Below are 27,916 nucleotides of genomic sequence, written 5' to 3'. Positions count from 1 at the left end.
CATATCCCCCCACCTGAGGTCCACCCCCAACCCACAGCTCTTCCGGTAACCCTCAGGCAGAACCCCCCCCTCCACAATGACTGTCAAGCACCCCTGAATATTAAACACAGCTGATTTTTATTGATTTAAAAACGTGGCATTATTTGGGTTCCTGACCTTCAGCCAGGGTGGCGTCAGGTTACACAGAGGCCTGAGAAGAGACCAAGAACGTCTCCGCCAATTTTCATAGTACAAATCTCAATTTTGGGAGTTAAACTGCAGGCCGAGAACTCAGCACGGGAAGCGTTAAGGAAGGATCCAACAGAGAACGCTACAAAAGGGGGAAAACTGGTCAGGGGTCAAGACTGGAACACGGTACCCTTCCGAACTCCCTCTTGGGAGGGCAGAAGTTGAGGGACATTAAAAAGGCGCAATCATTTTTGTCTAGGATTCGGAGGGAAATCCGGAAGGGAGCCTTGTGCAAAGCCCAGAGGGCGTTTCTGCGGAGGAGGACCGGGAACGGGTCAGCCGCCAGCTACCTACAGAAGCCCTCAGAGCCCCACCTGGCTTCGACCCGCAGCTCTCACAAGAAGGCATCGCACCACTCGCGCAGGCACCCGTAGCAGTCTCTGGATTGTTTGGCGTTGGCTCCGCACGTGTCCTTCAGCCATTCGCGGAAGAGGTCTTCGTCCTTCTTCAGCACTAAGAACTGGCCCAGCACGACGTAGGCCTGGGTTCAAGGGAAGGAAAAGGAAAGAAAGAGAGGGCAGTGAGTAAGAGGGACTGATGTCAGGGCGTAAAACAAAGCCACGGGGAGGCGAAAGAGTTGATCTGGAGAGTGAGATGGGCAGCAGAGAAACTTAGTAAGTCAATAAATACCGTATATGCCGGCGTATTAGGTGACCTGGCGTATAAGACGACCCCCGTCTTTATAGCTGGGCCGCATTCCTAGAAATTCGTCTTATACGCCGGAAACTACCAGTATTTCCGGCGTATAAGACGACTCGGCGTATAAGACGACCCCTGTCTTTGGCGCTGATTTCAGCGCTCGCGGAAGTCGTCTTATACGCCAGCATTTACGGTACATTTAATAAGTAAATAAAGGCTCTGGTATCCCAGAACTGTGAAGCCCAACAGAGCAGCAAAGTTCTCAGCCTTTGATTGTGAGTTCCAATTCTGCCTAAGATACGAAAGACAGCTAGGTGACTTTGACTCAATCACCCGGAGATGGTGAATTCTAGTCCCGCTTTAGGCATCTTGGCCCCACCCTGCTGCTTTTCCAAAAGGCCCTAGAAACATGGGTCTATCAGTGATCTCCTGGGGACCCCAAATGGAGAGGAGCCAGTCAAGTGGCTGATTTGATTGTGTTGTCCCTGTCCTGAAGGATGGCTGGGGTTTTTAAAACAGCTCTTTAGTGTGTATGCAGAGGATTTTTAAAGGTCGTAAGTCACCCAGAGCCACCTATGTATGACTATACGAATTTATTAAATAAATTTGCACTCGAAATGGGACAACTACACTTCTACCCTGTGTCCCCTGGGGAGGGGGGGAAGCTGAGGACAGGAAGGGTGGAGCATTGACCAATCCATGTCTCTTGCTTAGTTCTAGGTCTCTCTGGTTGGGGCACAATCATCCTGGGGCAGACCATAGGAAAGCGAGGCTGCTCCCTCCAAAGGAAGACCACTAAAATTTCTCAAGGGCCCAAAATGATTTATCCAGGAAAAGAAAAACAGCATCCGTCTTTCTCCATCTGTGCTCCAGGTTTGGCTTTCAGATTTACGGGCTCAAAGGGTACCTTGTCAAACCCTTTGTTTTCCAGCTTCTTGCCAAGGACATCGCCAATCCCCGCTAAGGTGCCAACCGGCTTCTCACCCATCGGCTCGGCCACAAAGTTCCGGTGCTTCTGGCTGGTTGTCATGTCGGCTGCTGCCCTGACCTGGCTGGGAAGCAAGAGACCAAGAATCCGTTAGACAAGGAAGACTCCGGGCCCACGTTTAGCCAGGAATGTATCTACTAGAGCCAAAGTGGTCACAGCAGAAGCAAAGCTGGATCTGAGGTTTTCCTCTGCAAAAGTCACAGTTAACTTTCCCTTTCCCCCCGCCGTTCCTATCAGTGACAGTCCAATGAGGTTTTAACAAATTGTCTGGGTAACAGTCCCTCATTTCCTGGGCTTGCCGATGATTCCGTATTCGGCGCGACCTTGGAACACTGGTGCTTCTCACCGTTGCTCCGTCTCCCTGTTACTAAAGTCAGGCTGTCAGTGTGCAAGGCGTAGCTTAGCAGAATGGCGGTCAAGACATGAAGTAAGACAGCATCTGGTGCTGGTTCAGGAATTATGGGAGTTGACGTCCACAGGTTGTAAAGGGGTCGTAGCTGCCCACCCCTGGTTTAATTCCTATTTTTTTTCTGATCTCAGAAAGGAAAAAAAAGCTTGACTGGATGCAACTGTGCCATTAGAAAGAGAGGAACAGGAACAGTTCAGAACAGACAAGGAGAATGTAGCTTGCTTAATTTAGTGACTGTAAACAAATTCTGATCTCCACAGCAAGGAGCTAGTAGAGGTGACAGCCAATCTGCGAAGTATAATCTTTGAAAACTCTCAGGGAACTTGTGAGGAGGAGAGCAAATACAATATCTCTGTTTTCAATAATAAGAAGGAAGAGGACCAGAAAATGTATGTCAGCTTGAAGGTCAAATCCTTCAGCAGACGATTAAATGGCATATTGGTGATCAACAATAATCAAGGACAACAAAGATCAAGGGCCAGTCTGGGTTTGGCATAAACAAGTCATGCCTGACTAACCGGACTGCCATATTTATACAGCGGCTGGCTTAATAGATTGAGGGCAGCGGAAGCGTGCTGGGCCCATCCTCTGCTACCAAATTTAATTACTGCGGCTAGGTTGTTAATAGGGCAATATTGGAAGAAGGAATTTTTGCCTACCTTGCAAGAATGGTTTTTTAAAGTTTCCTACTTACGGAAATGGCAAAAATTTCGGCTTTCTTGAAAGATCAATCGCAAGAGAAGTATCTTTCGGTGTGGAAAAGATGGATAAATTTTATACAATATAAGTATGATATAAGAAAATATTATCTAGCTTTTGAATAATTTATATAAGTTTAAGATATTATTTAGAAGTGTAATTGTTATTATTCTTTAATTTTTTTATTTCTTTTTTATTTTCTCTTTTGTTTTTCCTCTTTTTGTTTTTTATATATAATGGAGTTAAAGTATTTTACAATGTGTTTATTGAGTGTAATTATATTTGCTCAAGGTTTATTTGGGTTTAAAACTTTTTTTTCTTTTAAGATCTAGTTAAGCCTGTATTCAGTTCTGGGAAGAACGGGGGAGGGTTTTGGGGTGGGTTGGGAGGGATTGGGGAAGGGGTTTTTATTGTAAAATTTAAAACTTTTTTAATAATAATAATAAAAAAATAGATTGAGGGTATGCCGTGGACATAATATACCCTTACATCAGCAAAGCACCCAGAATATATTCTCATGAAAAGAAGATATTCCAGGGGATCATAATTATCTCCACAAGGGAAACGAGTAACAAGTGGAGTCCCAGTTCAGCTCTGTCCTAAGATCTGTTATTCAACTTTACTAAGAATCACCTGATTGAAAGTGGGCAGAGGGCCTGTTCAAACAGGTAAGAGCCTATCCCGTATCAATGGCTAAGAGCACTGGCATTCAGGCTGACTTGCTTACGTGACATAGTTGTATTATTTATTTATTTTACTATTAATTTATTAAATTTATCTGCCAACCATCTCGTTTCGAAGCGATTCTGGGTGGCTTACAGCATTAAAAACATTAAAACCGCAAGATAAATATCGCTAACCATTTTTTAAGGAACTTAGGAATGTCTTGACCAGGCTCTACTGATAGACATAGTGCTTGACTTACAACAGTTCATTTAGTGACAGTTGAGCCTACAACGGCACTGAAAAAAGTAACTTATGACCATTTGTCACACTTACAACCATTGCAGCATCCCCGTGGTCACGTGATCAAAATTCAGATACGTGGCCACTGGCTCATATGTATGACCTTTGCTGTGTCCCAAGGTCATGTGATCACCTTCTGCAACCTTCTGACAAGCAACGTTAATGAGGAAGCCAGATTTAGAATAGAATAGCAGAGTTGGAAGGGACCTTGTAGGTCATCTAGTCCAACCCCCCGCCCTAGCAGGAGACCCTACACCATTTCTGACAGGTGGCAGTCCAGTCTCTTCTTAAAAACCTCCAGTGATGGAACACCCACAACTTCTGAAGACAAGCTATTCCATCGGTTGATTGTTCTCACTGTCAGAAAAAAATTCTCCTTATTTCTAGGCTGAATTTCTCCTTGATCAGTTTCTATCCGTTATTCTTTGTCTGGCCTTTGGGTCCTTTGGAAAATAGGTTGACCCCCTCCTCTCTGTGGAAGCCCCTCAGATATTGGATCACTGCTATCCTGTCTCCCCTGGTCCTTCTCTTCACTGGATTAGCCATGCCCAGTTCCTGCAACCGTTCTTTATACATTTTAGCCTCCAGTCCCCTAATCACCTTTGTTGCTCTTCTCTGCACTTTTTCCTAGAGTCTCAACATCTTTTTTATAGTGTGGAGACCAAAGCTGGGTGCAGTATTCTAGGTGAGGTGTTAGTACCGCACATGATCTTGATTGAATCCCTCTGTTAATGCAACCTAGGATTGCATTGGCTTTTTTGGCTGCCACCGCACACTGTTGGCTCATGTTTAATTGATTGTCCACTAAGACTCCAAGATCCCTCTTGTTTACTGATCTACCATGTTACTAAGTTAACAACTGTAGTGATTCACTTAACAACTGTGGCAAGAAAGGTCACAAAATGGGACAAAAGTCACTTAACTGTCTTGCCAAGCAATGGAAATTTGGGGCTCAATTCTGGTCGTAAGTCGAGGACTACCTATAATGGGAAATACCAAGAGTTTAATGATTATCCTGAGCATAAATCAAATTATTCTCTAATACAGGGGTCTCCAAATTTGGCAACTTTAAGACTTGTGGGCTTCACTTTGCTGGCTGAGGAATTGAAGTCCACACATCTTAAAGTGGCCAAGTTAGGAGACCCCTAGTAAGATCCTGCACTAAGCCAGGGGGGTTGCAAGACATGATCTCTGATGTCCCTTCCAATTTTATGATTTTTGGAAGTTGGAAAAGCAAACTGCTTTCAAACATAAAACACTGGCAGTGACATGGTTACTAACTCCAACATGTTAATATCAGAAGCTGCACCTTGTGTCTCTGTCACTGACTAAGTTTACACAGGCGAGATTTCTCTCTACAACCAGTTTTACTGGCTTCCCTTTGCGGAAACGGGGAAAAAAGAGATGGCAGGAACAATTTAGCTCAAAATCAGTTAAGGAAGAAGAGCTTCAACACACACAGCCAGATCGTGTGAGAAAACAGCTCAGTGATGTGACTAAGGTGTGAGGCTACTACCAGGCAATTTAGGTGGGGCTGCATTTGGAAACTAAGTGGAAAATGCAACAGATGCTAAATATCATGCTCTCTTTCTCCGCCAGGTTCATGTAAGAGGCTTTGAAGTGTCAGTCAAGATGCTGACAGTTACCTAGGAAGCCTTCTGTTACTTAGCCCTTAAGTACAACAGGTCATTTAGTGACCGTTGGAAGTTACAACGGCACTGAAAAAAGGGACTTAACTGTGTTGCAGATACCTTTGTAGCCTCCACGCCATGGTCACATGATCAAAAGTCAGACCCTTGGCAACTGACTCATATTTATGACGGTTGCAGTGTCCCGGGGTCATGTGATCCCCTCTTGTGACCTTCAGACCAGCAAAGTCAATGGGGAAGCCGGATTCACTTAACAACTGTGCTGCTAACTTAACAATGGCAGGAATTCACTTAAGAACTGTGGCAAGGCAAGAAAATTGTAAAATAGGCAAAATTCACTTAGTTCTCTCATTTAGCAGGAGAAATTTTGGGCTCAATTGTGGTCGTAAGTCGAGGATTTCCTGTAGGTGCAGGACCAGCCATCCTAAGCAGAATCCATCCACTGGGTGCACAGGTAGTCCTCGGCATACAATCACAACTGATCCCAAAGTTTCCACTGCTAGCAAGACAGCTGTTAAGCGAGCTTTGCCTCATTTTACGACCTTTCTTGCTGCAATTGTGAAGTGAATCACTGTAGTTAAAGTAAGCAACTACAGTGGTTGTTGGTGAATTTGAGTTCCTCACGGATCCCAGGACACTGCGACCGTCATAAATATGAGTCAGCCAAGCGTTTGAATTTTAATCATGTGACCATGGGGATGTTGCAAGAGTCATAAGCGTGAAAAATGGTCGTAAGTCACTTCAGTGCAAGATGCAACAATTCACATGGGTTTGGCGGTATGCGGGTGTTATAAAAATGCATAAAAAAACAATAATATCTATTTCTGAAAGTCTGCTCTCCAAACACTTTCATTCACACAGTGCTAATCCTGTATCAGAAAGAGATTCTGATCTCTGTGATTCTTCTCCAGAGAAGGGGAGTATTTCAAAGAGTTTGTACAACTAAATAAGGCAATCCTGTGGTCAGGAGAGATAGCAAAGTAACACAACAGCACCATCTGCTGGATTAGGGGATGGGTAGCTATGGCCCCTTTACAACCTGTGGACTTCATCTCCCAGAGTTCCAGAGCCAGCAGGAACTCTGGGAGTTGAAGCCCACAGGTTGTAAAGGGGCCACAGTTGCCCACCTCTGTGTTAGCCAGTGGCTCCCAACCTTTTCTATACCCCGCACCCCTAGAACGCTTCCGATATATTCTCGTATCCCTTACAAAAGTTCGAAATAATGCAACAAATTATGCATATACACTACAATTTTGAAAAGCCAAGTTTTCACACCCCCTGGAACATGGGTCTTCCAGCTTGGCCCTTTTATGACGTGTGGACTTCAACTCCCAGAATTCCTCAGCCAGGCATGCTGGGAGTTGAAGTCCATAAGTCATAAAAGGGCCAAGTTTGAAGACCCCTGCCCTGGAATATCGTCCTGCACCCCTGGTTGGGAACCCCTGTGCTAGACAATTAGCTCCTCAAGCGGAATGACCTCGGAATGGCACTCGGCCTTTTTAAAACACCTGGCCAGACTCAATGCAGCCGAAGCTAAGACAGGCTACCTACAATAATATTGAGAGCAGCTGCCAGAAATATGCAAGGAAAACCACAGGTATTGGAGAGTGGAATTTCTTCCTATCCTTCACATTTGTCTAAGTCTCCTTCACACCTCTTCCAGCCCAGCATAGTTAAGTTTAAAGCTTGTGTAAGGAAGAAGCACCTAGCACAGTGGTTCTCAACCTGTGGGTCGGGACCCCATTTGGGGTCGAACGACCATTTCACGGGGGTCGCCAAACAACGCAGTCCGCCATTTTTTTCCCCCTTTTCCTTAGCTGTGCTCCTCCCTTTTATTCTATTGGCTTTTGAAAGCCAATAGAATAGACTCTCTTAAATAGAGTCTAATTCTATTGGCTTTCAAAAGCCAATAGGAATTGTCCAGGCTGTCTCTGCCCTACTGAGCCCGCCAAAAGTCCCATTCTGCAAACGGTGCTGCACCAGTTGAGTAGTCCTCGACTTACGACTGGTTGAGTAGTCCTTGACTTACGACTGGTTGGGGGTCGCGGCATTAAAAAGGTTGAGAACCATTGACCTAGCAACTCTTTCAAGTCCAATTACATCTCCCTGTATCCTTTGCTATGGGAAATCCTGTTGTGGATTACTATAAGGCCAGTTCGGCTGCTTTCCAAACCCCACTGGGCGATTTCTATTTAAAGGGCAGCGCACCCCTTTAAGGGCAAGAGTGATCAACAGGGCACTCCTCAACTTATGATCGGTGCTTAGCGGCCGTTACAAACTACAACTGGCCCAGAAAAGGGGACCTACAACCAAGATTCAAAGTTCCAATGGTTGGGAAACCTCCACGGTCCTGTGAACTCCGGAACACGGGGGCATTTAAGGCGATTTACACTGTTCTGCAGTCACGTGACCATGCTCTAAAACAGTGTTGTCAAAAACTGGCACTTGCAGGTAGTCCTTAACTTACAACAGTTCGTTTAGTGACCGTACCAGGTTACAAAGGCACGGAGAAAAGTGACTTCTGACCGTTTTTCCACACTTAAGACCGTTGTAGCCTCCTTGCGGTCACGCGATCCAAATTTGGACGCTTAGCAACGGATGTGTATTTATGAGGGTTGCGGTGTCCCGGAGTCATGTGAAACCCCCCCCCCCGGTGAACTTCTGACAAGGAAAATCATTGGGGAAGCTGGACTGTCAGACCTGCCAGCATTTAAACCTCTAAAAGGGAAGATCCACGGCTCCATTTATTGAGAAAAGGGTCCCTTCAAGGCTAGGTTGGTATGCAGCTGCCTTCTTCTCCCAGCTGGGTGACCTTGAAGCAGGATTCTGGGGAGATACAGCAAGGGAGGGGGGGTGTATGTTTATAGCACTTACTCTCACTTTCCCCCCCCAAGCATCTCCCTTCCCCATAGTTCATGGCAGACTGTCACCACATGGTAGTAAAGCACAAAGTGGCAGCTGACAGATTCACTTAACAACCAACTGCAGCAAGACAGGTCGTAAAACGGGCAAAATTCACTTAACAGCGGTCTCACTTAGCAACAAAATTTTGGGCTCATTTGTAGCCACAAGGCGAGGACTAGTACATATATTTCTGGTTTTTGGCAAAACCGCACCCCCAGCTTTAGATTTGCTTAACAAGCACTGCAAAACAAGGTCAGAAAACCCGAATGACCACTTGTTATGACATACGACTGTAATGGGAAGGCTCCATTATGGCCACAGGACGAGGACTACCAGTGTACTGCAAAACTTTGGTGGGAAGGGCAGAAAACCCAAGCCGTGGGACAATCCTTAATCCAGCCATGGGGCTGGCCTACGAGCCTGAAAAAAGCCCACCGGTCAGAAAGGGGCCATAGTTGCACCCCCTGCTCTGCGCTATTGTGGCTGAATGTTTTTCTTCCCACAGGCAAACACAATCACAAATGCTTTTTATTAACGGCCAAAGTGCAGCTTTGCCTCCAGGGCCAAACCAGTTAAATCAAATATCGGTTAGATGCAAAGACCTGCCTCTGGCCATCCCTCCTGAGTTGGCTTTGCTTCCTCTTGCTTTTATTCATCTTACAAGTATTTTTTATTTCATTCATTCATTTTTATTTTTTATTTATTTTATTAACATTTTATGCCATCTATCTGGTGCACAAGCTGACTCTGGGTGGCTTACAAGCTATGAAACAAGTAAAAAGTAATTAAGACATTAAGGCAGTAAAAACTACACAGATTAGACTATTGTTAAAGGAATAGAAAAGAGCTGGAAGGGACCTTGGAGGTCTTCTAGTCCAGCCCCCTGCTTAAGCAGAACCTATGCCATCTCAAGACAAGTGACTTTCTAGCCTCTTCTTAAAAATCTCCAGTGATGGAGTGCCCACAATTTCTAGAGGCAACTTCTGTTCCACTGGTTAATTGTCCTCACTGTCAGAAAGTTTCTCCTTAATTCCAGGTTGCTTCTCTCTTTGGTCAGTTTCCAACCATTGTTTCTTGTTCTGCTCTCTGGTGCTTTGGTGAACGTGACCCCCTCTTCTATGTGACAGCCCTTCAAATACTGGAATGCTGCTATCATGTCTCCCGTTTCTTCTTTTCTTTAGACTAGCCAAATCCAAGTCTCACCACCGTTCTTTGTATGTTTTAGTCTCCAGACCTTGGATCATTTTAGTTGCTCTTCTCTGAATTTTCTCCAAACTCTCAACACTGTTTTTGTGATATGGTGACCAAAATTGGCTGCAGCATTCCAGGTGTGGTCTTACTAGGGTTTTATAAAGCGGTAATAATACTTTGCGTGATCTTGATTCTATGCCTCTGTTTATACAACCCAGGATTGTATTAGCTTTTTTGGCTGCTGCTGTACACTCCTGGCTCATGGTGAAGTGATCATCCACTAGGAGTCCAAGGTCCCTCTCACAGTTACTGTTTTTAAGCCAGATCTTGCCCAGTCTGTACTTGTACCTTTGGTTTTTCCTGCCTAAATGTAGGAAGTCATTTTGTTGGACAGGGCCCATTGTTCAAGTTTGTCAAGATGTATTTAGACCCTTGGTTGCTTGGATGCAACCTATTTTCATGTTTGGTGGACTTGTAAAGTTATTAAAGCCTTCTGGATTATGATTTGGTGGAACATTCAAAAGATTTTTAAGAGGAAGATTAAGTTTATTTATTTATTTATTTGTGAGACTTATATAACGCTTTAAGTGCAAGCTTAAGTGCAAGCACTCTCTAAGCGGTGTACACCAGTAAGCAATGTGTATATATATATTTACATTGCCCCCAACAATCTGGGTCCTCATTTTACCTACCCCGGAAGGATGGAAGGCTGAGTCAACCTTGAGCCGGTGAGATTTGAACCGCTGACCTGCTGAACACAGTCAGCTAAAGTGGCCTGCAGTACTGCACCCTAAGTGCTACGCCACCTTGGCTCTTACTCCCCAACTGTTTCTTTTGGAAATTTTTGTAGATTTTAATGTTAAAGAAACTATTTTAATGTTGAATTTAATAACAGCAGCAAGATTACTGGTGGGTCAATATTGGAAGAAGGATACTCTGCCTTCTTTAGAAGAATGGGTATTTAAGGTTTCTAATTTAGCAGAAATGGCTAAAATTTCTGCTTATTTAAAGGACCATACACAAGAGAGATATTTTAACGTATGGAGAAGATGGATAGAATATGTTCAGAAGAAATATGGAACTACAAAGTTTCACTTATTCTATGAGTAATGATTTTGTTTATAAACTTATGATGTTAAAGTTTGAAGAGAGGTAAGGGTTTTTATGATTTTGTTCATTGTATAATTAGTAAACTTAAATAGATTATGTTTAATATGTTTGCATAATCCTGTATTTTGCTCTGGGAAGTCGGGGGGTGGGGGAGGGGGGTGGGGGAGTGGATGGGTTGAAGTTTAAGTAGTTCAGATAAAGTAGAAATAGTCTTATTGTATATAATATTAACGTTTTAATTTTGAGAGAGGAACTGCTCGGGCATTTCCCCTGGACCGCATCAAGAGGGAGAAGAAGAAGGTGAGAAGTAAGTAGGAAGGTGGAGGTGAAGGAGGAGAGGGGGTGAGTGAAGAAAAAGAGGGAAAGATGTAAGTTGGTTTGAGGTGGGATGCGGTTTGGGGGGAAATGGGCGGGCAAGACCGAATGTGGTATATATCAATTTGTTTTATTTTTTTTTCTGAAGTATTTGTAAGATTGTTATGTATTGTAAAATTGAAAATAAAAATTTTTACAAAAAAAAAAAGATGTTTTTAGACCCTGAGTTTGTCTTCTGGGGTGTTGGCTACTCCTGCCAGCTTGGTGTCATCTGCACATTTTATGAGCTCCCCTTCAATTCCCTCGTCTGAGTCGTTTATGAAGATATTGAAGAAGTATTAAGCTTATGTCTCCCTTCAAGAATAAAGGTGGACATAAGTGACTTCAATGACAACCATCACAGCGATGGTCAATTACATAACCCTTGTGGAAAGTCTCCAGAAAGTCAAGTTCAAGTATTGGGCTAGGGCCGGGGCAGCCTTTGGAGGCAACCAGACGCTTCAAAGGGCCCCAAATGCCGCACCCAGTTCTCTAACAGCTGGACTGCAGAGCAATGTGGCTCCTGTGACTTTTGGAGCTTGCCTCCCAGGGCACAGGACAGGGCACCCTCCGGCTCCCCCCCAGTCCTTGCAGGGGTCTGGGGCTTTCCTCCACCACCCCCCTCCCCAGGGAGGCAGCTTCTCTTGCAAAGATTGTTCCCTTTATCTTTTGGAAAGAGGCTCTACAAACCAGAAATAGCTGAAACAGCCTACCCAACCTGCAACCACACACACACACACTCACCACACACAGTTTTATAGAGAGACAGAAACACATATATCCACATACATACAATCACCCACACAATTATATATATTACACAATTATCATTATACACATCATTATACACAATTATCATTACACAATTATCATTATACACATAATTATGTTAATTATATATATATCATATATGCATAGTTCTACACACACACATGCACAAATTATACGCCCACATATTATATACGCATACTCAGATATTGTGTATGTATATATACGGACACACACACACACACATGCTAATTATATATTATACATACATATTGTGCCCTCCATCTTTTTGTTATCATACTGATGTATTCTTATTTTCTTTTGCATTGTTGATTTTATTGTTCTATTATTTTATTTCTGTTTAGTTTTCACTTCGCCCCCAGCAGTCCCGCGGCAAGTTAGGCGGCAAATAAATATAACAATTACATAAACATAAGCACACAAGAGACATCGCACACAATTGTATACTATTATCTGACAGCTTACTATAAAATTACTTTTTAGCGGCGGCTGTTTCCAGGGTCGGGCGGTTTCCCTGGAAGACCCCAGAACCCGTCGACGTGATTTCTTCCCCCTCCTCGTTTAGCGACGAGCTCGGCCTCCCGCGCCCGGGCCCTTCCTCCCCCACTTCCTCCTCGACCTCTGACCCCGCGGACGCGCCCCCTCCCCCGGCGGCCGCGACAGTCCCGCCGCCCCCTCCGGACTCTCACCTGCTCGCGCCTCAACCGTCGCTCCGCGCCGCCGCGAGTCTACTTCCGGGTCGCGGGGGCGGCGGCTTCAAGGCCCGCCGAGCGCGCGAAAGCACCGAGGCGCAAGGGCGCTCTGGATTTCCGGCGGCCTCGCCTTCTCTACGGCCCTGGCGGCGTTCTAGGCGTCCGGAGGAGTCTCCATGGCCTTTGGAGCCTGTCCAGTTTCTGCCCCAGGCCTGGTGAGAAGAGGAGAAGGGGGGGGGGCAGAAGGGGAGGAGGTGTCTCGATTAAAATGATTCTAAATGCAAAAGTCTACTTGGGAAGACGGGTGGACGGCGAAAAATGCTTTGTTTTTACCGATCTTCCCCATCGGCAACTTTAAGATGGGTGGACTTCAACTCCCAGAATGCCCCAGCCATCTTAAAGTGGGTGCGGGTGAGACACTGTGGCCTACACGAATAGCCTAGCGAGGAGCGCGCTGCCCCTTTAAGGAGCTGTCACGTGACAGCCTTTTGGCAGAGGCGGCTTCTGCCCTCACCCGATCACGTGGTCGTAAGGCTGCCACAAGGCGGCCAATCGGAGCGCGGGGATCAGCGAGCCCTCCGCGCTGCTGCTGCTGCTGCTGGAGCCGCCCGGACGGGGCTGAAGGAGGGGCGGGTGAGTGGCGCCTCTTTCCGGGCCCCCCAACCCAAATTGCTGCCCTTTTTCAGACTTTGCGCCAGGATCGCGCTTCCCCTGGAAGGAGCCCCTGTTGCATTTGGGGGGGGTCTCCCCTCTCCAGCATTCAGTCTTTCATCCAGTCTTTCCTTTCTTTCTCTCTTTCTACCTGTCACTTGTTGCTTTGGATGTACAATGAGAGCTTGTCTGTCTAATCCAGTGTTTCTCAACCTTGACAATTTTAAGGCATGTGGACTTCAACTCCCAGAATTCCACAGCCAGCATTGCTGTGGAATTCTGGGAATTGAAGTCCACATGCCTTAAAATTGTCAAGGTTGAGAAACACTGGTAATCATACTTGGCCAATAAAGAATATTCTATTCTATTCTATTCTATTCTATTCTATTCTATTCTTTCTTTCTTTCCTCTTTCTTTTTCCTTTCTTTCTTTCTCTCATTCTCTCTCTCTTGTTCTTTCTCTCCTTCTACCTTTTTGTCTCCCCCTCTCTCTGTCTTTGGGAGGGGCATTTGGGGATCCAGTGGCGTAGAAGGGTTTTCCTCTGAAATGTATTGAGATGTGCGGCTGAGAAGTGTCCTCAGATTACAGCCGTTCGTTTAGTGACTCTTTGAAGTTACAGTGGCACTGGAAAAGGTCACTTACAACCAGTTCTTGTACTTGGGACCATTTCAGCATTCCCACCATCGTGGGATCAAAATTTGGGCACTTGCAACTGGCGTGTCTTTACGACGGTCGCAGGGTCTCAGAATCCCTTGCTTGCCATTTGTGACCTTCCCATCCAGCTTCCAATAAACAAAGTCAATTGGGGGGGGGGAGGCGAATTTGCTCAACAGCCACAGTGATTCACCTAACAGCCAGGGCAAAAAAGGTCATAAAGTCAGATGTGACTCATTTAACGACTGCCTTCCTTAGCAATGATCCCAGTTATGATTGTCAGTTGAGGACTACCTGTACTGCGGTCGGTTGTGGAGTCAGCCAGATGTTCTGACTAGATTTGGCATTTTTATCCATCTATCAAACCCTTCCCAAGGACTTGGGATAGGCAGATGTTGTGTGATTGCGTTAAAAGTATGTTCATGGGATGGAAGCTTTCCTTTTCACTCTTTGTGCATCTGTGAGAGGTAAACACCATTTCTTCCAGTAGTTCTGCAGCTTTTGGTTGCTCAGCCAAGGGCCCTGAGTGCTGTAGCCCATTGGTCACCAGATGTCCAGAACAGTGTAGCCAAGAATGAGAACTCTACATTGTTTTGCATGAATGTGAGGATTACGTTGTGGCACCCAGCCAATCTTTCCCACAGAGTGATTTTAGGACCCCCTTAACAGGTTAGAAGGGACATTGTAAGTTATCTGGTCCAACCCCCTGCTCAGGCAGGAAACCTTATACCATTTCGGACAAATGGCTGTCCAGTCTCTTCTTAAAAACTTCCATTGTTGGAGCATTTACCACTTCTGGAGGCAGGTTGTTCCACTGTTTAATTGTTCTGTCAGGAAGTTTCTCCTTAGTTCTAGGTTGCTTCTCTCTTTGGTTAGTTTTACATCCGTTGCTTCTTGTCCTGCCTTCAGGTGCTTTGGAGAATAGCTTGATTCCCTCTTCTCTGTGGCAGCCCCTGAGATATTGGAACACTGCTATCATGTCCCCCCTCGCCCTTCTCTTCATTAAACTAGACAGACCCAATTCCAGCAGCCGTTCCTTATGTGTTTTAGCCTCCAATCCTCTCATCATCTTTCTTGCTCTTCTCTGCACTTTTTCCAATGTCTCAACATTTTTTTTTGTAATGTGATCAAAACTGGGCAGGCAGTTATTCCAGGTGTGGCCTTCCCAAGGCCTTTTTTAAAAAGCAGTTTCCTGCCTCTATTTTGTGTGACACCTGTGGGGTTTCCTTTTTCATCCCAGGGCCAACGCCATGTCTGAACGGGAAGAACGGCGCTTTGTGGAAATCCCGCGAGAGTCGATCCGGCTGATGGCTGAAAGTGCGGGTGTGGAGCTGACCGATGAGGTGGCCGCTCTGCTGGCTGAAGACGTCTGCTATCGTCTGCGAGAAGCAACCCAGGTGAGGGACGCAGTCTAGGATGGAGTTGGTTTGGGAGGGACCTTGGAGCTGTGCAGGTAGTCCTCGATTTATGGCCGGCTGCTTAATGACCATTTGAAGTTACTGTCAAGACTGATTTACCTACGTTTTCCCTTCCCTCAGAGCTTGATAAAAAAAAGGAAGGGATTGTGGAATGGAATGAAAAGGTGCCCATCTCGCTGCAAGGCCATCTCCTAAAAGCCAGAAGGGGAGGGAAGATGGCACATCTTGGGGTGGGGGGTGTCGTGACTATCGTAGCTTGGAGGATCGCTGCCCCCTCCCCTCCAGTGATTGGTTTCTGATTGCTCATCAGCACACCTGGAAGCCAGGAGCTCATGGCCATTGCGCAGTGCTTGACCCGGGAGCCTGTTCGGTGGGGGGCTGTGTGTTTACGTCCGACTCCTTCTTCCCCCCCTTTCTGTAGAACAGTTCCCAGTTCATGAAACACACCAAACGGCGGAAGCTGATGGTGGAAGATTTCAACCGGGCTCTCCGATGGAGCAACGTGGAAGTGAGTTGAGCCCCGGGTGTGAGTGTTTCCATACAGACTCCAACTTGCATTCTGCCCTAGTCAGAGACACAGAGACAGATAGGTCTCAACTGACAACAGTTTGTTTAGTGACTATTCGAAGTTACAAGGCAGTGAAAAAAACTGAGCCTTTTTCACACAACTGTTGCAGCATCCCCCAGGTCATGTGATCGAAATTCAGCCACTGGGCAACTGACTCACATTTATGACGGTTGCAGTGTTCCGGGCAGTGGTGGGGTTCAAATAATTTAACCGGTTCTCTGCCCTAATGACCGTTTCAAGTGTAAGGAAATGATATACCGAAAGGTAGTTTATTATTTCATGCATTTAATATTTAAATAAGAACAATAATAAGAGAGATACACAAAACTAGATTATGTTATAAGAAAGAGTTCCAGAAAACACAGATTTATCATAACCGGTTCACCGAGCTGAACAAAATATTAGGCATCGGTTCTGCCAAACCCGTGCAAACTGGCTGAATCCCACCACTGATTCTGGGGGGGGGGTGTCACGTGATCCCCTTTTGTGACCTCCAGGCAAGCAAAGACAATGGGGAAGGCAAATGCACTTAATCACCATGTCCCTAACTTAACAACTGCAGTGAACAACTGTGGCAACGAAGGTCGTAAAATGGGGCAAAGTTCAGTTAACACAGTGGTTCTCAACCTTTTTAATGCTGTGACCCCCCAACCGGTCGTAAGTCGAGGACTACTCAACCGGTCGTAAGTCGGGGACTACTCAACTGGTGCAACACCGTTGGCAGAATGGGACTTTTGGCGGGCTCAGCAGGGCAGAGACAGCCTGGACAATTCCTGTTGGCTTTTGAAAGCCAATAGAGTCTATTCTATTGGCTTTCAAAAGCCAATAGAATAAAAGGGAGTAGCACAGCTAAGGAAAAGGGGGAAAAAATGGCGGACTGCTTTGTTTGGCGACCCCCGTGAAATGGTCGTTCGACCCCAAATGGGGTCCCGACCCACAAGTTGAGAACCACTGAGTTAACAACTGTCTCTCTTAGCAACCGAAATTTGGGGCTCAGTTGTGGTTGTAGGTTGAGGCTACCTGTCTAGGCAGTAAAATCCCATCGATGCCAGGCTAACCAAGAGTCACCTGGAGCAGGGCCTCCGACTCTGGCCGCTTTACGCCTCGTTGGCCGAGGAATCCTGGGTGTTGAAGTCCACAAGTCGTAAAGTGGCCCAGGCCGGAGACCCCTGAGTCGGAGCAGGGCTGAGTGTGTGGCTGTTGCTGTTGCAGGTGGTGTGTGGCCATGGCTCAGCGGACCCCCTTCCCTTCCGAGCCATTAAGGAAGGAGAACTCTTCTTCCAGGAAGACCGCGAAGTCAACCTGGTGGAGCTGGCGCTGGCCACCAGCATCCCCAAGGGCTGTGCGGAGACGGCCGTGAGAGGTAGGCCGGGGGGGGGGGGCAGAGGCCACCAGGCCACTTCCTGACTGGGGAGCTGCCTTCCTGGTGTGGCAGGGCCTCGCCTTCCCCTTTGTCGAGTTTAGATCGCAGCTCCAGGTGTCTCTCGTTACTTGGGCGTTTCAGGCCCTGGAACAGAAAGCTAGCAAAGTATCTCTGGGCTGCTGATAAATCCAGAAATCGTCGACTAACAAGCATTCACTTAGCGACTGTTCAGAGTTACCATTTAAATTTTTTTTATTAGTTTATCAGAATATAAAATACGAAGAAAATGAAAATAACAGAAAACCGTTCAGAGTTACCACTGAAAGAAGGGATAAGTGGTCCTCACGCTTATCACCGTCGCAATCTCCCCTGGTCAAATGATCAACATCTGGGCGCTGGGCAACTGGCGTTTTTATGAATTTCTGACCCGGCCAGTTCCGGATAAGCGACGTCAGCAGGGGAAGCTGTTAATAACTGCAGGGATTTGCTTAGCGCGCTGGCTGGGGAATTCTGGGAGTTGAAGTCTGCCAGTCTTAAAGTTGCCAAGATTGGACACCCCTGCTGTACAGTGAAAAGGGTTTGATGGGCCAGGGGTCCCCATCGCCTGCTGGGCAATCTTTGAATGCGTCTGTTCTGTTCCAGCCTATTGTCGTCCTTGTTATCTTCACAAGGACAAAACCCCTGCTACTACAATAGGCTGGAGACTTGCAAACAAAAACAAAAACCCCTTTTAATTTTGTTGACAAACCTGTCAAATACAGCAAACTCAAGTCCAAAAGAACACGATGAAAAGCAGAGACGAAGTCACAAGAGAAGTCACAGACCAAGATTCCACGACGCAGTTTTCAAACGGTTGCCTTCAGCAACCAGCACCACCCACACCTCCTCCCTTTATTTAGCAGTCCTGAGGTGGTGCCTCTCCTTGCCATTTCTTCTTACTTTGGAGGTGCCTCATTGACCTCTGTTGCCTTACTCTGGCAAATTGACGCCGTCTGCGTGCGTCAATTAGCAAGTCCGTCTGTTGTGATTCCTCCAAGTCTGACTCATGCTCCTCACACAGCTGAGCTTCATCAGGAACACGACTGGAGGGCCCAGGCTCTGCATCCAACTGTGAGTCCTGTACTTCAGAGCCTCCCTCTGGCTCTGATGGCCCTTCAAATGCCTCCTCCACCTCCTCCTCAGATTCCTCCGACTCAGCTGTGGGGAGCATAGGCTGGCACGGAATCACAACAGCGTCTCATCCAAGGATCAGACCTCCCCCCACTCTCCACTCAGACGCTCAGAGGTTTTTACTAACCTCCCGGCCACCGATTCTCTTTTCTCTTCCAGTTCACGTCTCTTACCTGGACGGGAAAGGCAACCTTGAGGCTCAAGGCTCAGGTAAGGACTGGTGATGCAGGTTTGATTGCATTTCTTGAAACAAGGCAGCACAATCCAGGATTGCGTATTTATTTTGCAAAGTCTGAATGACACAATTGTGATTTGTTTACTTCGTTCATCTGAGGTCAGCGTATTGGACTGTTTCTCAATCTAGGGCAACTTCAGGATGTGTGGACTTCACCTCCCAGAATTGGGCTCACTAGGGAATTCTGGGAGTTAAAGTGCACCCATTTTGAAACATAGTGGCTGAGGAATTCTGGGAATTCAAGTCCACCCATCTTAAAGCACGCTGGCTGGGGAATTCTGGGAGTTGAAGTCCTCACATCCTAAAGTTGCTTAGGTTGAAAAACTAGTGACCAGATGTATTAAATTGGCATATCTCAGGTGTGCAGTGAATGCTTTACTGCACAAATGGAGAATCTGAGAATATTTCTTGGCAACTCCTTCTGAGAAGGGATGGGGGATCCTGGGAACTGTAATTCAACTGGTAGAATCTATTGGTTTCCCACCTTACCTTATCACTTCCTTTTTCGGGTTGCAAGACCACCTCTTCATTTCTGTTTCCAGTGCCCAGTGCCGTCTCCGTGCTGACAGACGACCTGTTGAAGTACTACCAGCATGTGACTCGAGCCGTACTGGGCGATGACCCTCAGCTGATGAAGGTGAGTCCAGAGAAGAGGCTCTGCTGATACGAGAGGACAGGATTCGGAGGCAAACAAAGGGATTTGCAGACGGGGGGCAAGGAAGAACCCTCAAATTGTTCCCTGTGGCTGATCCCACCTCTTACTGGAAAGCCATTCGGGGGAATCACCCACGACATGTTCAGTTCTAGAAGAAATGTTGGCCAACACCAATGGGATGGGATGGGATGGGATGGGATGGGATGGGATGGGATGGGGTGGAGTGGAGTGGAGTGGAGTGGAGTGGAGTGGAGTAGAGTAGAGTAGAGTAGAGTAGAGTAGAATAGAATAGAATAGAATAGAATAGAATAGAATAGAATAGAATAGAATAGAATAGAATAGAATAGAATAGAATAGGAATAGGAATAGAGAATGGGTGAGAATGGAATGGAATGGAATGGAATAGAATAGAATAGAATAGAATAGAATAGAATAGAATAGAATAGAATAGAATAGAGAATGGGTGAGAATGGAATGGAATAGAATAGAATAGAATAGAATAGAGAATGGGTGAGAATGGAATGGAATAGAATAGAATAGAGAATGGGTGAGAATGGAATGGAGTGGAATGGAATGGAATGGAATAGAATAGAATAGAATAGAATAGAATAGAATAGAATAGAATAGAATAGAATAGAATAGAATAGAGAATGGGTGAGAATGGAAATGGAATGGAATAGAATAGAATAGAATAGAATAGAATAGAATAGAATAGAATAGAATAGAGAATGGGTGAGAATGGAATGGAATGGAATGGAATAGAATAGAAGAATAGAATAGAATAGAATAGAATAGAATAGAATAGAATAGAATAGAATAGAATAGAATAGAATAGAATAGAATAGGGGGTGAGAATGGAATGGAATAGAATAGAATAGAGAATGGGTGAGAATGGAATAGAATAGAATAGAATAGAATAGAATAGAATAGAATAGAATAGAATAGAATAGAATAGAATAGAATAGAATAGAATAGAATAGAATAGAATAGAATAGAGAATGGGTGAGAATGGAATGGAATGGAATGGAATAGAAGCTGGAAGGGACCTTGGAGGTCTTCTAGTCCAGCCCCCTGCTCGAGCAGGAGAACCTATACCATTTCAGACAAGTGACTGTCTGAGCTGAACCCTTCTCTCCCCTTCCTGCCTAGGTTGCTCTCCAGGATTTACAGACCAATTCAAAGATTGCAGCTCTCCTCCCTTACTTCGTCTACATCGTGAGTGGGGTGAGTGGAGAGGGCTTGGAGCAAGTCCTGCGTCATTCATTCATTCATTCATTCATTCATTCATTCATTCATTCATTCATAAATTGCTTTTTCTCCATTCATGAGTAGCTGATGAATATCATTCACCATTTTATCATTCACCAAATATCCACCTGCCCATTTGGCATTTATCTTTGCAGCATTGAAGACTAGAAATGATTCCTTTTCTATCTATATAAAAAAGGAAGTTGAATTTAACCATAAATAATATTCTGTTTTATAAAAAAATATAGGATGCAACCAGATATTCTGTAAGGATGGAGCGATGGGTGCTTAGATGTCCTTAAAATGGAAAAGAGACTCTTTGCACAAAAAGAGAAAGTTAATCGGCTAATCTTTTACACTCGCTAGTGTGAGGTTTAACTATTCTGGAAGATAAAGTATCTGATTCCAGATTATTTAGGCCCATTTACCTTGGAGGAAATAAATCAATAGCGCGCAACCTCCTTCGTTGTTACTTTTGTATTTAAATTGTTTTAATGGTTCAATTATACCTGTTTTAACAACCAGATACAGCAGAAATGAATGTTGATTTTTTTTTTTATTCCCCCTCCTACAAAACCCATCTGGGAGAAAAATGCTACATTCCTCTTGATCACCCTTGCAATGAATTTGATAAATAAATAATTAAGACAGTTTAATCTACCCCAATCCTCCCTGTCCTGTAGGGCAGATTTCCAAAGCATCATTTTGTGGTTTTATTTACTTATTTATTTATTAAATTTGTTTGCTACCCATTTCTCCACAAGGTGACTCTGGGCGGCTAACATTTTATAATGTGAAATAAAACCCAGGGATATTTAGTGATCGACCCGCGTTACGACCGTCACGAGTTACGACTGTGGGAGGCAGGCTCCATTATGCTCATAACACAGTGTTTCTCAATCTTGACAATTTTAAGGCATGTGGACTTCAACTCCCAGAATTCCACAGCCAGCATTGCTGGCTGTGGAATTCTGGGAGTTGAAGTCCACATGCCTTAAAATTGTCAAGGTTGAGAAACACTGTCATAACACGAGGACTTGCCACGGCCAAAACTCATGAGTAGAAACCATTGCTTTTCATGGTTTATTAACTAAAGCGCCATTACAGAATAGAGAGTTGGAAAGGGATCTTGGAGGTCTTCTAGTCCAACCTTGATCCATTTTGGACAAATGGCTGTCTAGTCTCTTCTTAAAAAGCCTAGTGATGGAGCACCTTCAGCTTCTGGAGAAAAGCTGTTCCTCTGATGATGGTTTCGCCCAACACATCAAGCAGAAGGACAGCCAGCCACATGACGGCATCAGAAGGAGCCCAGGTCATGGTTTTCAGACCGTTATCCTTCACACAACCTAATAGGAAGGACCACTTCAGGAAGGCTGGGGTCTGCCTTGGGTGAGATGTTTGCCCTCTGGCTTCCTCCGCAGGTCAAGTCGGTGAGCCACGACCTGGAGCAGCTCAACCGCCTTCTGCATATGGCCAAGAGCCTCATCCAGAACCCCTACTTGTGCCTGGGGTCTTACGTCAAAAGCCTCATTGCCAGCGTCATGTACTGTGTCCTGGAGCCTTTGGCAGCCTCCATCAACCCCCTGAACGACCACTGGACCCTGCGCGACTATGCAGCCCTCCTCCTGGGCCAGATCTTCCGGTAACGTCTCCCAGATGATAGGCCTCTCTGGGCCTTGTCTCCCCCCTGTCCTATGGAACAAACAGGAGCTTTGCAGGCCAGAGCGGCTTGATTCAGTGGCCCCTGCCTCGGAGCCCCAGGCTCGTCATTGGTGGCCCGAGACCCCGGAGGCGGGAGGCGTCAGTAGAATTAAAATCAAAACTGGAAGAGAACCTGATCAAAGTAACAGGAAATTTCTATAGGAGGAGATTCTCTGTAGCTCAGGGTTGACCTTGTTTTCATGTAGACATTTCATCACCCAACTAGGTTATATCATCAGTGCTGGAAAGGAATAGGGCTTGCAAACAACATGCTTTAAATTTCTTTCAACAATATGCCCACTATCACTGTCCTCAAGTCCATTCAATTCACTCTTATTTGTAGGGTCCTTGGTGCTCTCTCCACTAGGTTGTTTTTTTTGCAGACGTTTCATTACCCAACTAGATAACTTCATCAGTGCTAGAAGGGAGAGGTGTGTGCAGAATTGGGGGGGGGGAGGGATGAAAACTGCTATGGAGTCCTTGGTGCTCTCTGAACTGGAATGTTTTAATCCAGACGTTTCATGACTCAACAGGGAAATATCAGTGTATGAAATTTTGCAAGCAAATATGAATTTAGTTATTCTCTTTTTGGGGAGATTTCTTGGGCCAGAGGCTGTGGGCAACCACTGATTGGTGTCAAGACTAAGGCTGGAGTCATACGTTACCCTGAGCCATAATTTCAAAAGGTGGCTTTTGATTCAGTATCTCATAACTTAAATGGCCCAAGGAATTCAACTAGTGACAAATGCGGAAATATGGTGGCTGTGCAAATCCACCCCGGGGAGATTTTAGCAATTTATAGTTTAAGGCAGTGATACTTACAAATATATAGTTACAGCAATCCTAGCACTGATGATGTTACCTAGTTTGGTGATGAAATGTCTTCGAGACAATAACCAAGCTCAGAGAGCACCAAGGACCCGCACCAAGGATCTGGGGAATTCTGGGGATTGAAGTCCATGCGTCTTAAAGTGGCCAAGGCTGAGAAAACACAGCTGAGAAGGCTGGGCAATTGGGAAGCTGAGGAGGCCTGGCTGGGGAATTCTGGGAGCTGAACTCCACATCTGTTCAAGCCACCAAGTCGAGAAACCCTGGTTTAAGGCTGTGCGCCAATTCATTGATAGAGAGGTCTCCAGCCATGATTGTTAGTTCAAAACAGATGACATTGCTTCAATTTTCTTTCCACTCTCCCAGGACCCACGGGGATCTGGTGAGCAGCTTGTATCATCAGATCCTCCTCACTCTCCAGAAGGTGCTGGCTGACCCCGTCCGCCCCCTCTGCTCACACTATGGGGCCGTGGTGGGGCTGCATGCCTTGGGGTGGGAGGTAAGTTGCAGCTTGCCCCATTTGTGGCTTCAGGGTGCCTCCCGGTGCGTGCCGATCTCTTACGGCCTCTCTCCCTCAGGCGGTGCAGCGGGTCCTCTATCCCCACCTCTCCACCTACTGGTCCAACCTGCAGGTGGTGCTGGACGATTATTCGGTGTCCAACGCTCAGGTCAAGGCTGATGGACACAAGGTCTACGGGGCCATCCTGGTGAGTCTGTCCGGCACGGGGGCAACTCCAGCCAGAGGGTTAAGCCAAGTGACCGTTCCAAGTCCTGATGGGCCTCTCTCTGGCACAGTGGCGACATCAGCCGGGGGGGATTTCTGAGCAGGCAAGAACTGCAATATTTACAGGCAGTCCTTGACTTACGCCCGTTCGGTTAGTGACCCTTTGAAGTCCTGATGGGCCTCTCTCTGGCACGGCGGCAACTCCAGCCGGAGGGTCTTGAGAGGGTTAAGCCAAGAACTGCAGCTTTTGCAGGTGGTCCTCAATTCCCAACATTTGTGACCAGAACTTCCCTTGCTCAGCCATAACAATTATTACGGGAGTCACCCCTGATTTTACAGCCTTTTTTTTCCCCTATGGCCATTAAGCAAGTCTGGCTCCCTTCACTGGCTTTGTCGGAAGCCAGCTGGTTGTAAATGGCTCCCCTGTGAGGCCAGGTCATGGCAGCTGCCCTAAGGTGGCCGAGGGTCCGGAGTCCGAACACGTGACCACAGGGATGCTGCAACTGTCATGCAGGAAGTCCTCGACTTATCACCACAGTTGAGCCCAAAATGTCCGCTACTGCTTGTGTGCTCGATCCGGGCAAGGGAAGGAAGGATGCATCCGTAAAAGGAATCGGCGGCCACTTTAAATTCTGACCAGCCCACGCCATATTTTTAACAGAACCGCAAAAAACTGGCTGTCTTGAGAATTGGTTACTGGAGTTAGATGATTGCATGTCCTTCCCAACTTAAACCATTAGTTTGGTGACTGTTCAAAGTTACAGCGGCCCTGAAAAAAGTGACTTATGGCTATTTTTCACACTTACGACCATTGCAGCATCCCCAGGGTCATGTGGTCAACATTCAGGCACTTGGCAACTGGCTCATAGTTATGACGGTCGCCGCGTCCTGGGGTCACGTGATCCCCTTTTGCGACCTTCTGCTAAGCGAAGTCGATGGGGAAATCAGATTCGCTTAACTATGTTACTAACTTAGCAACATTTAACAACTATCTTGTAAAATGGGGCACAACTCACTTAAGAACTGTCTTGCTTAGCAAAAGAATTTTTGGGCTCAGCTGTGGTCGTAGGACCGCCTGTGTTATGGTTTCTGGTTATACCCACCCTGGGTGTCCCTGCCAGTGGAGGGAACGTTCCTGGCTGATCCCCTGGAAACCCATCCTGATCCCCCCAGGTGAGACGCAGCATCCTAACAGTTCCGGTTCCTCCCTCAGGTGGCCGTCGAGCGACTCCTCAAGATGAAAGCCCAGTCGCTCTCGGTGCCCGTCCAGGCGGAGGGTCCCGAGGGGCGCCCGCGGGACGGGGCGCCTTGGCTCAGCCCCCTCCAGGACCCCCAGGTGGAGTTTGGCTTTGGCATCGCCAGCCACTTGCTGCAGCTGGGCAGCGGGGGCCCCCAGGCCGGGGTGGGCATCCCCGCCAGCCCCCCGGCCATCTCGCTCAACGAGATTTACCAGGAGCTCTACTACTTCTTTGGGGACAGCCTGGCCACCCGCTTTGGCACCGGCTCGGGGCTGTGCCCGGCCGGGCCGATGCCGGCCAGCCCGCCCAAGACCGCCGACACCAAGAAGGAGCAGCCAGCCTTTGGCACCGGGGAGGCCGTGCGCAAGATGCCCCAGCTGACCGCCAGCGCCACTGTCAGTCCTCGGGAGGAGGAGAGCCCCCGTGCGGACTTTTCGGCCGGTCGGCCGGCCTTGCACCGTTCAGCCAGCCTGGCTCGTTCCCGCAGCGCCCTGCGCCAGCAGAGCCATCGGCCTGTCGCCCGGGACGTCTTCCAGAAGTGCCGGTTTTCCCTGCAGGGGGCGCCCCACTTCAGTTTCGTGATCGCGGGGCGCCAGGTGGACCGCCGGTGCCAAGGGCGGCTCTTCCAGACCTGTTTCCTGCAGCACCACGGACCCACCCATGTTTCGCGCTACGCCCAGAAGCTGCCCATGATTGGCCGGACCAGCAAGCCTGTCAAAAAGTGGGGCCACTCTGACTATTCCCTCTACTTACCTCTCTGAGCAATGGGTCTTTTCTCAGTGGGAAAATCCAATCATTTGGGACCGCCTGGTGCCCCACATCAGAAATCTTTTCCCAACTGTCCTGGGGCCACTTCCATCCAGGAGTTGGAGCAAGCCAGCTCTTTTGAATTCCCCAGCCAAGGGCTTTTCTGTACTTCTCTCAATTTTGTAATAAAATGGAACAGTAAGATTGGCACGCAACCCTCCCCCCAAACCCCTAACTCTGCTTTGAGCAGAAGCCCAACCTGCAAAAGAGGGAGAGGCAGGATTTTTGTTGGAGGTGTGGGTCACTCTTTGAATTTCTGTGGGCAGAAAGAGAGAAAGCAGAAGAATTGGCTTTGGGTGTTTTTTTAAAGGGACAGAAAATATGTGTGTTTTGCTAATGGAAACATTTAGCTAAGCTGAACCGACTTGAAAAACTTGAAGACAGACCCAGTTGAAGTAGGGGGGCTCTCTGCTGATTTTAACCCCCCCCCTTAAAAAAAACCTGATTCAAAACAGCACCAGTTTTGCTTTTTCCTTTCTGCTCAGAGATAAAAAAAAAATATTTCCTGAATTTATGCTTGGATTTCAGCCTCTAACATTGGAGGAAGAGTTGAACATTGTCTGAAATAATGATTCTGAAAATTGTGTGTTTTTTTTGGGGGGGGGCAGGAAGGAGCAGTGGATGAGCCAAGGCCAATCCTTGATCTGTTTGGAAAATACAATAAAAATAAACAGTAGAAATCATTTGAAAGTGTTTCCTCCTCCAGTTGAAAACCGGAAACGGTTTCTTCAAATGAACACAGAATATGGTTTTGCAAAGAAAAATAAAAGAAATTGAACTTCCTGTTTGTGCCAGAAAAAGGCTTGGGGGTGGGGTGGGAGGTGGGTTTCTCCTTTTGTGTCGCTCTTCCCTGTTTGCAGGAGATGCCACTAAAATGGACTGGCCTTGCTGCCTGGGAATTTAAGGGACCCAGTTAGAATATATTCCAGACTGTCTCCTAGGCTAAAATACAGATGGGGTAGCTTGTAGATCTCTCTGTTCTGCAAACATAGTCCTTTTACCCAACAAAGCTGGGGAATTCTGGGAGTTAAAATCCTCCCAGCTTAAAGTTGCTAAGGTTGAGAAAAATTGAGGGCAGCAAAGGCACTTGGGTGGTCAAACCATGAACTGGCCCAGCCAAGTGCTGGATTTGATTTTTCCTGGGGCTGAGTATCCAATTTATCACACAAGCTGGGAAATTGCAACGTGTGGGGTCCTTGGTGCTTTCTCAGCTTGGTAGTTTTCTTGCAGATGTTTTCTTGCTGATGTTACCTAGTTGGGTAACGAAACATCTGCAAGCAAATAGCCAAACTCAGAGAGCACCAAGGAGCCCATAGCCGCCTCCTCTGCTCCACAACCCCCCCTCGCTTGTGGCATTGGTGATGCTCCCTAGTGAGGTCATGAAACATCTGCAAGAAAACCACCAAGCTGAGAGAGCAGCCAGGACCTGAGTTCAACCCTGAGCTACAAATCTTATATAAATTGCAACCTCTTTATTCAATGCAACGCCAAGAGATGTGTTATTCTCTGGACTAAATTAGGAATTGTGAGCTCCCAATATTGGCAAATTTGTTGGAGAATTTTAATTTCTCTATTGGTGAAAAAATAAACCAGAAGCTCTCACAGTTGACTGCATTTAGCCGATTCAAAATAACTTCTTTATATTCATATAAAAATATTTACAATACCATACATTCTTCTTTACAGCCACATAGCTCAATTGAAGACTTCTTACAGAGAGATACAGAGACAAACCTGAGACTGGAAATCCAGCTCCTAAATCAGCGGTTCTCAACCTGTGGGTTGGGACCCCATTTGGGGTCGAACAACCATTTCACGGGGGTCGCCAAACAACGCAGTCCGCCATTTTTTTTCCCCTTTTCCTTAGCTGTGCTCCTCCCTTTTATTCTATTGGCTTTGGAAAGCCAATAGAATAGACTCTCTTGAATAGAGTCTCATTCTATTGGCTTTCCAAAGCCAATAGGAATTGTCCAGGCTGTCTCTGCCCTGCTGAGCCCACCAAAAGTCCCATTCTTCAAACGGTGCTGCATCAGCTGAG

General features: G+C 46.5%; 2 protein-coding genes across 9 annotated transcripts; one reads left to right on the top strand and one right to left on the bottom strand.

The window, feature by feature from the left end:
* Positions 1–98: 98 nt before the first annotated feature.
* BANF1 (BAF nuclear assembly factor 1) lies at positions 99–12,752 on the bottom strand. 3 transcript variants are annotated; one of them, XM_039359926.1, is made up of 3 exons: positions 12,616–12,752; positions 1,775–1,919; positions 99–709 (listed from the first exon to the last, which is right to left on the bottom strand). In XM_039359926.1, the coding sequence occupies exons 2-3, from the start codon at positions 1,895–1,897 to the stop codon at positions 563–565; spliced, it is 270 nt and encodes an 89-aa protein (XP_039215860.1). In that variant the 5' UTR covers positions 1,898–1,919; positions 12,616–12,752; the 3' UTR covers positions 99–562. The 3 variants fall into 3 exon arrangements, with proteins under 3 accessions (XP_039215860.1, XP_039215861.1, XP_039215862.1); XM_039359927.1 differs by lacking the exon at positions 12,616–12,752 and adding an exon at positions 12,403–12,544; XM_039359928.1 differs by lacking the exon at positions 12,616–12,752 and adding an exon at positions 4,853–4,874.
* TAF6L (TATA-box binding protein associated factor 6 like) lies at positions 12,710–26,568 on the top strand. Of its 6 annotated transcripts, none has more exons than XM_039359923.1 (11): positions 12,710–12,833; positions 15,164–15,320; positions 15,768–15,849; positions 17,122–17,272; positions 18,602–18,652; positions 19,220–19,314; positions 20,482–20,556; positions 22,002–22,222; positions 23,476–23,608; positions 23,688–23,816; positions 25,047–26,568. In XM_039359923.1, exons 2-11 carry the CDS (start codon positions 15,262–15,264, stop codon positions 25,830–25,832), a joined length of 1,782 nt encoding a protein of 593 aa, XP_039215857.1. In that variant the 5' UTR covers positions 12,710–12,833; positions 15,164–15,261; the 3' UTR covers positions 25,833–26,568. The 6 variants fall into 6 exon arrangements, with proteins under 6 accessions (XP_039215857.1, XP_039215854.1, XP_039215856.1 ...); XM_039359920.1 differs by having other exon boundaries at positions 15,763–15,849; XM_039359922.1 differs by lacking the exon at positions 12,710–12,833 and adding an exon at positions 13,157–13,251.
* The last annotated feature ends 1,348 nt before the right edge of the window (positions 26,569–27,916 follow it).

The sequence above is a fragment of the Crotalus tigris genome, unplaced genomic scaffold (genome assembly GCF_016545835.1).
Source record: "Crotalus tigris isolate CLP2741 ecotype Arizona unplaced genomic scaffold, ASM1654583v1 scf7180000019143.106728444:792265, whole genome shotgun sequence".
Lineage (NCBI taxonomy): Eukaryota > Metazoa > Chordata > Lepidosauria > Squamata > Viperidae > Crotalus > Crotalus tigris.
Note: the sequence above shows the minus strand (reverse complement) of the source record. Positions and strands in the feature narration are given on the sequence as shown.

Coding starts and splice junctions, on each gene's coding strand:
- BANF1 (XM_039359926.1), bottom strand. CDS start 1,897: ATGACAACCAGCCAGAAGCACCGGAACTTTGTGGCCGAGCCGATGGGT. Junction 710..1,774: donor AAAACAAAGGGTTTGACAAG/GTACCCTTTGAG, acceptor CCTTGAACCCAG/GCCTACGTCGTGCTGGGCCA.
- TAF6L (XM_039359920.1), top strand. CDS start 15,174: ATGTCTGAACGGGAAGAACGGCGCTTTGTGGAAATCCCGCGAGAGTCG. Junction 18,653..19,219: donor CCTTGAGGCTCAAGGCTCAG/GTAAGGACTGGT, acceptor TTCTGTTTCCAG/TGCCCAGTGCCGTCTCCGTG. Junction 19,315..20,481: donor ATGACCCTCAGCTGATGAAG/GTGAGTCCAGAG, acceptor CTTCCTGCCTAG/GTTGCTCTCCAGGATTTACA.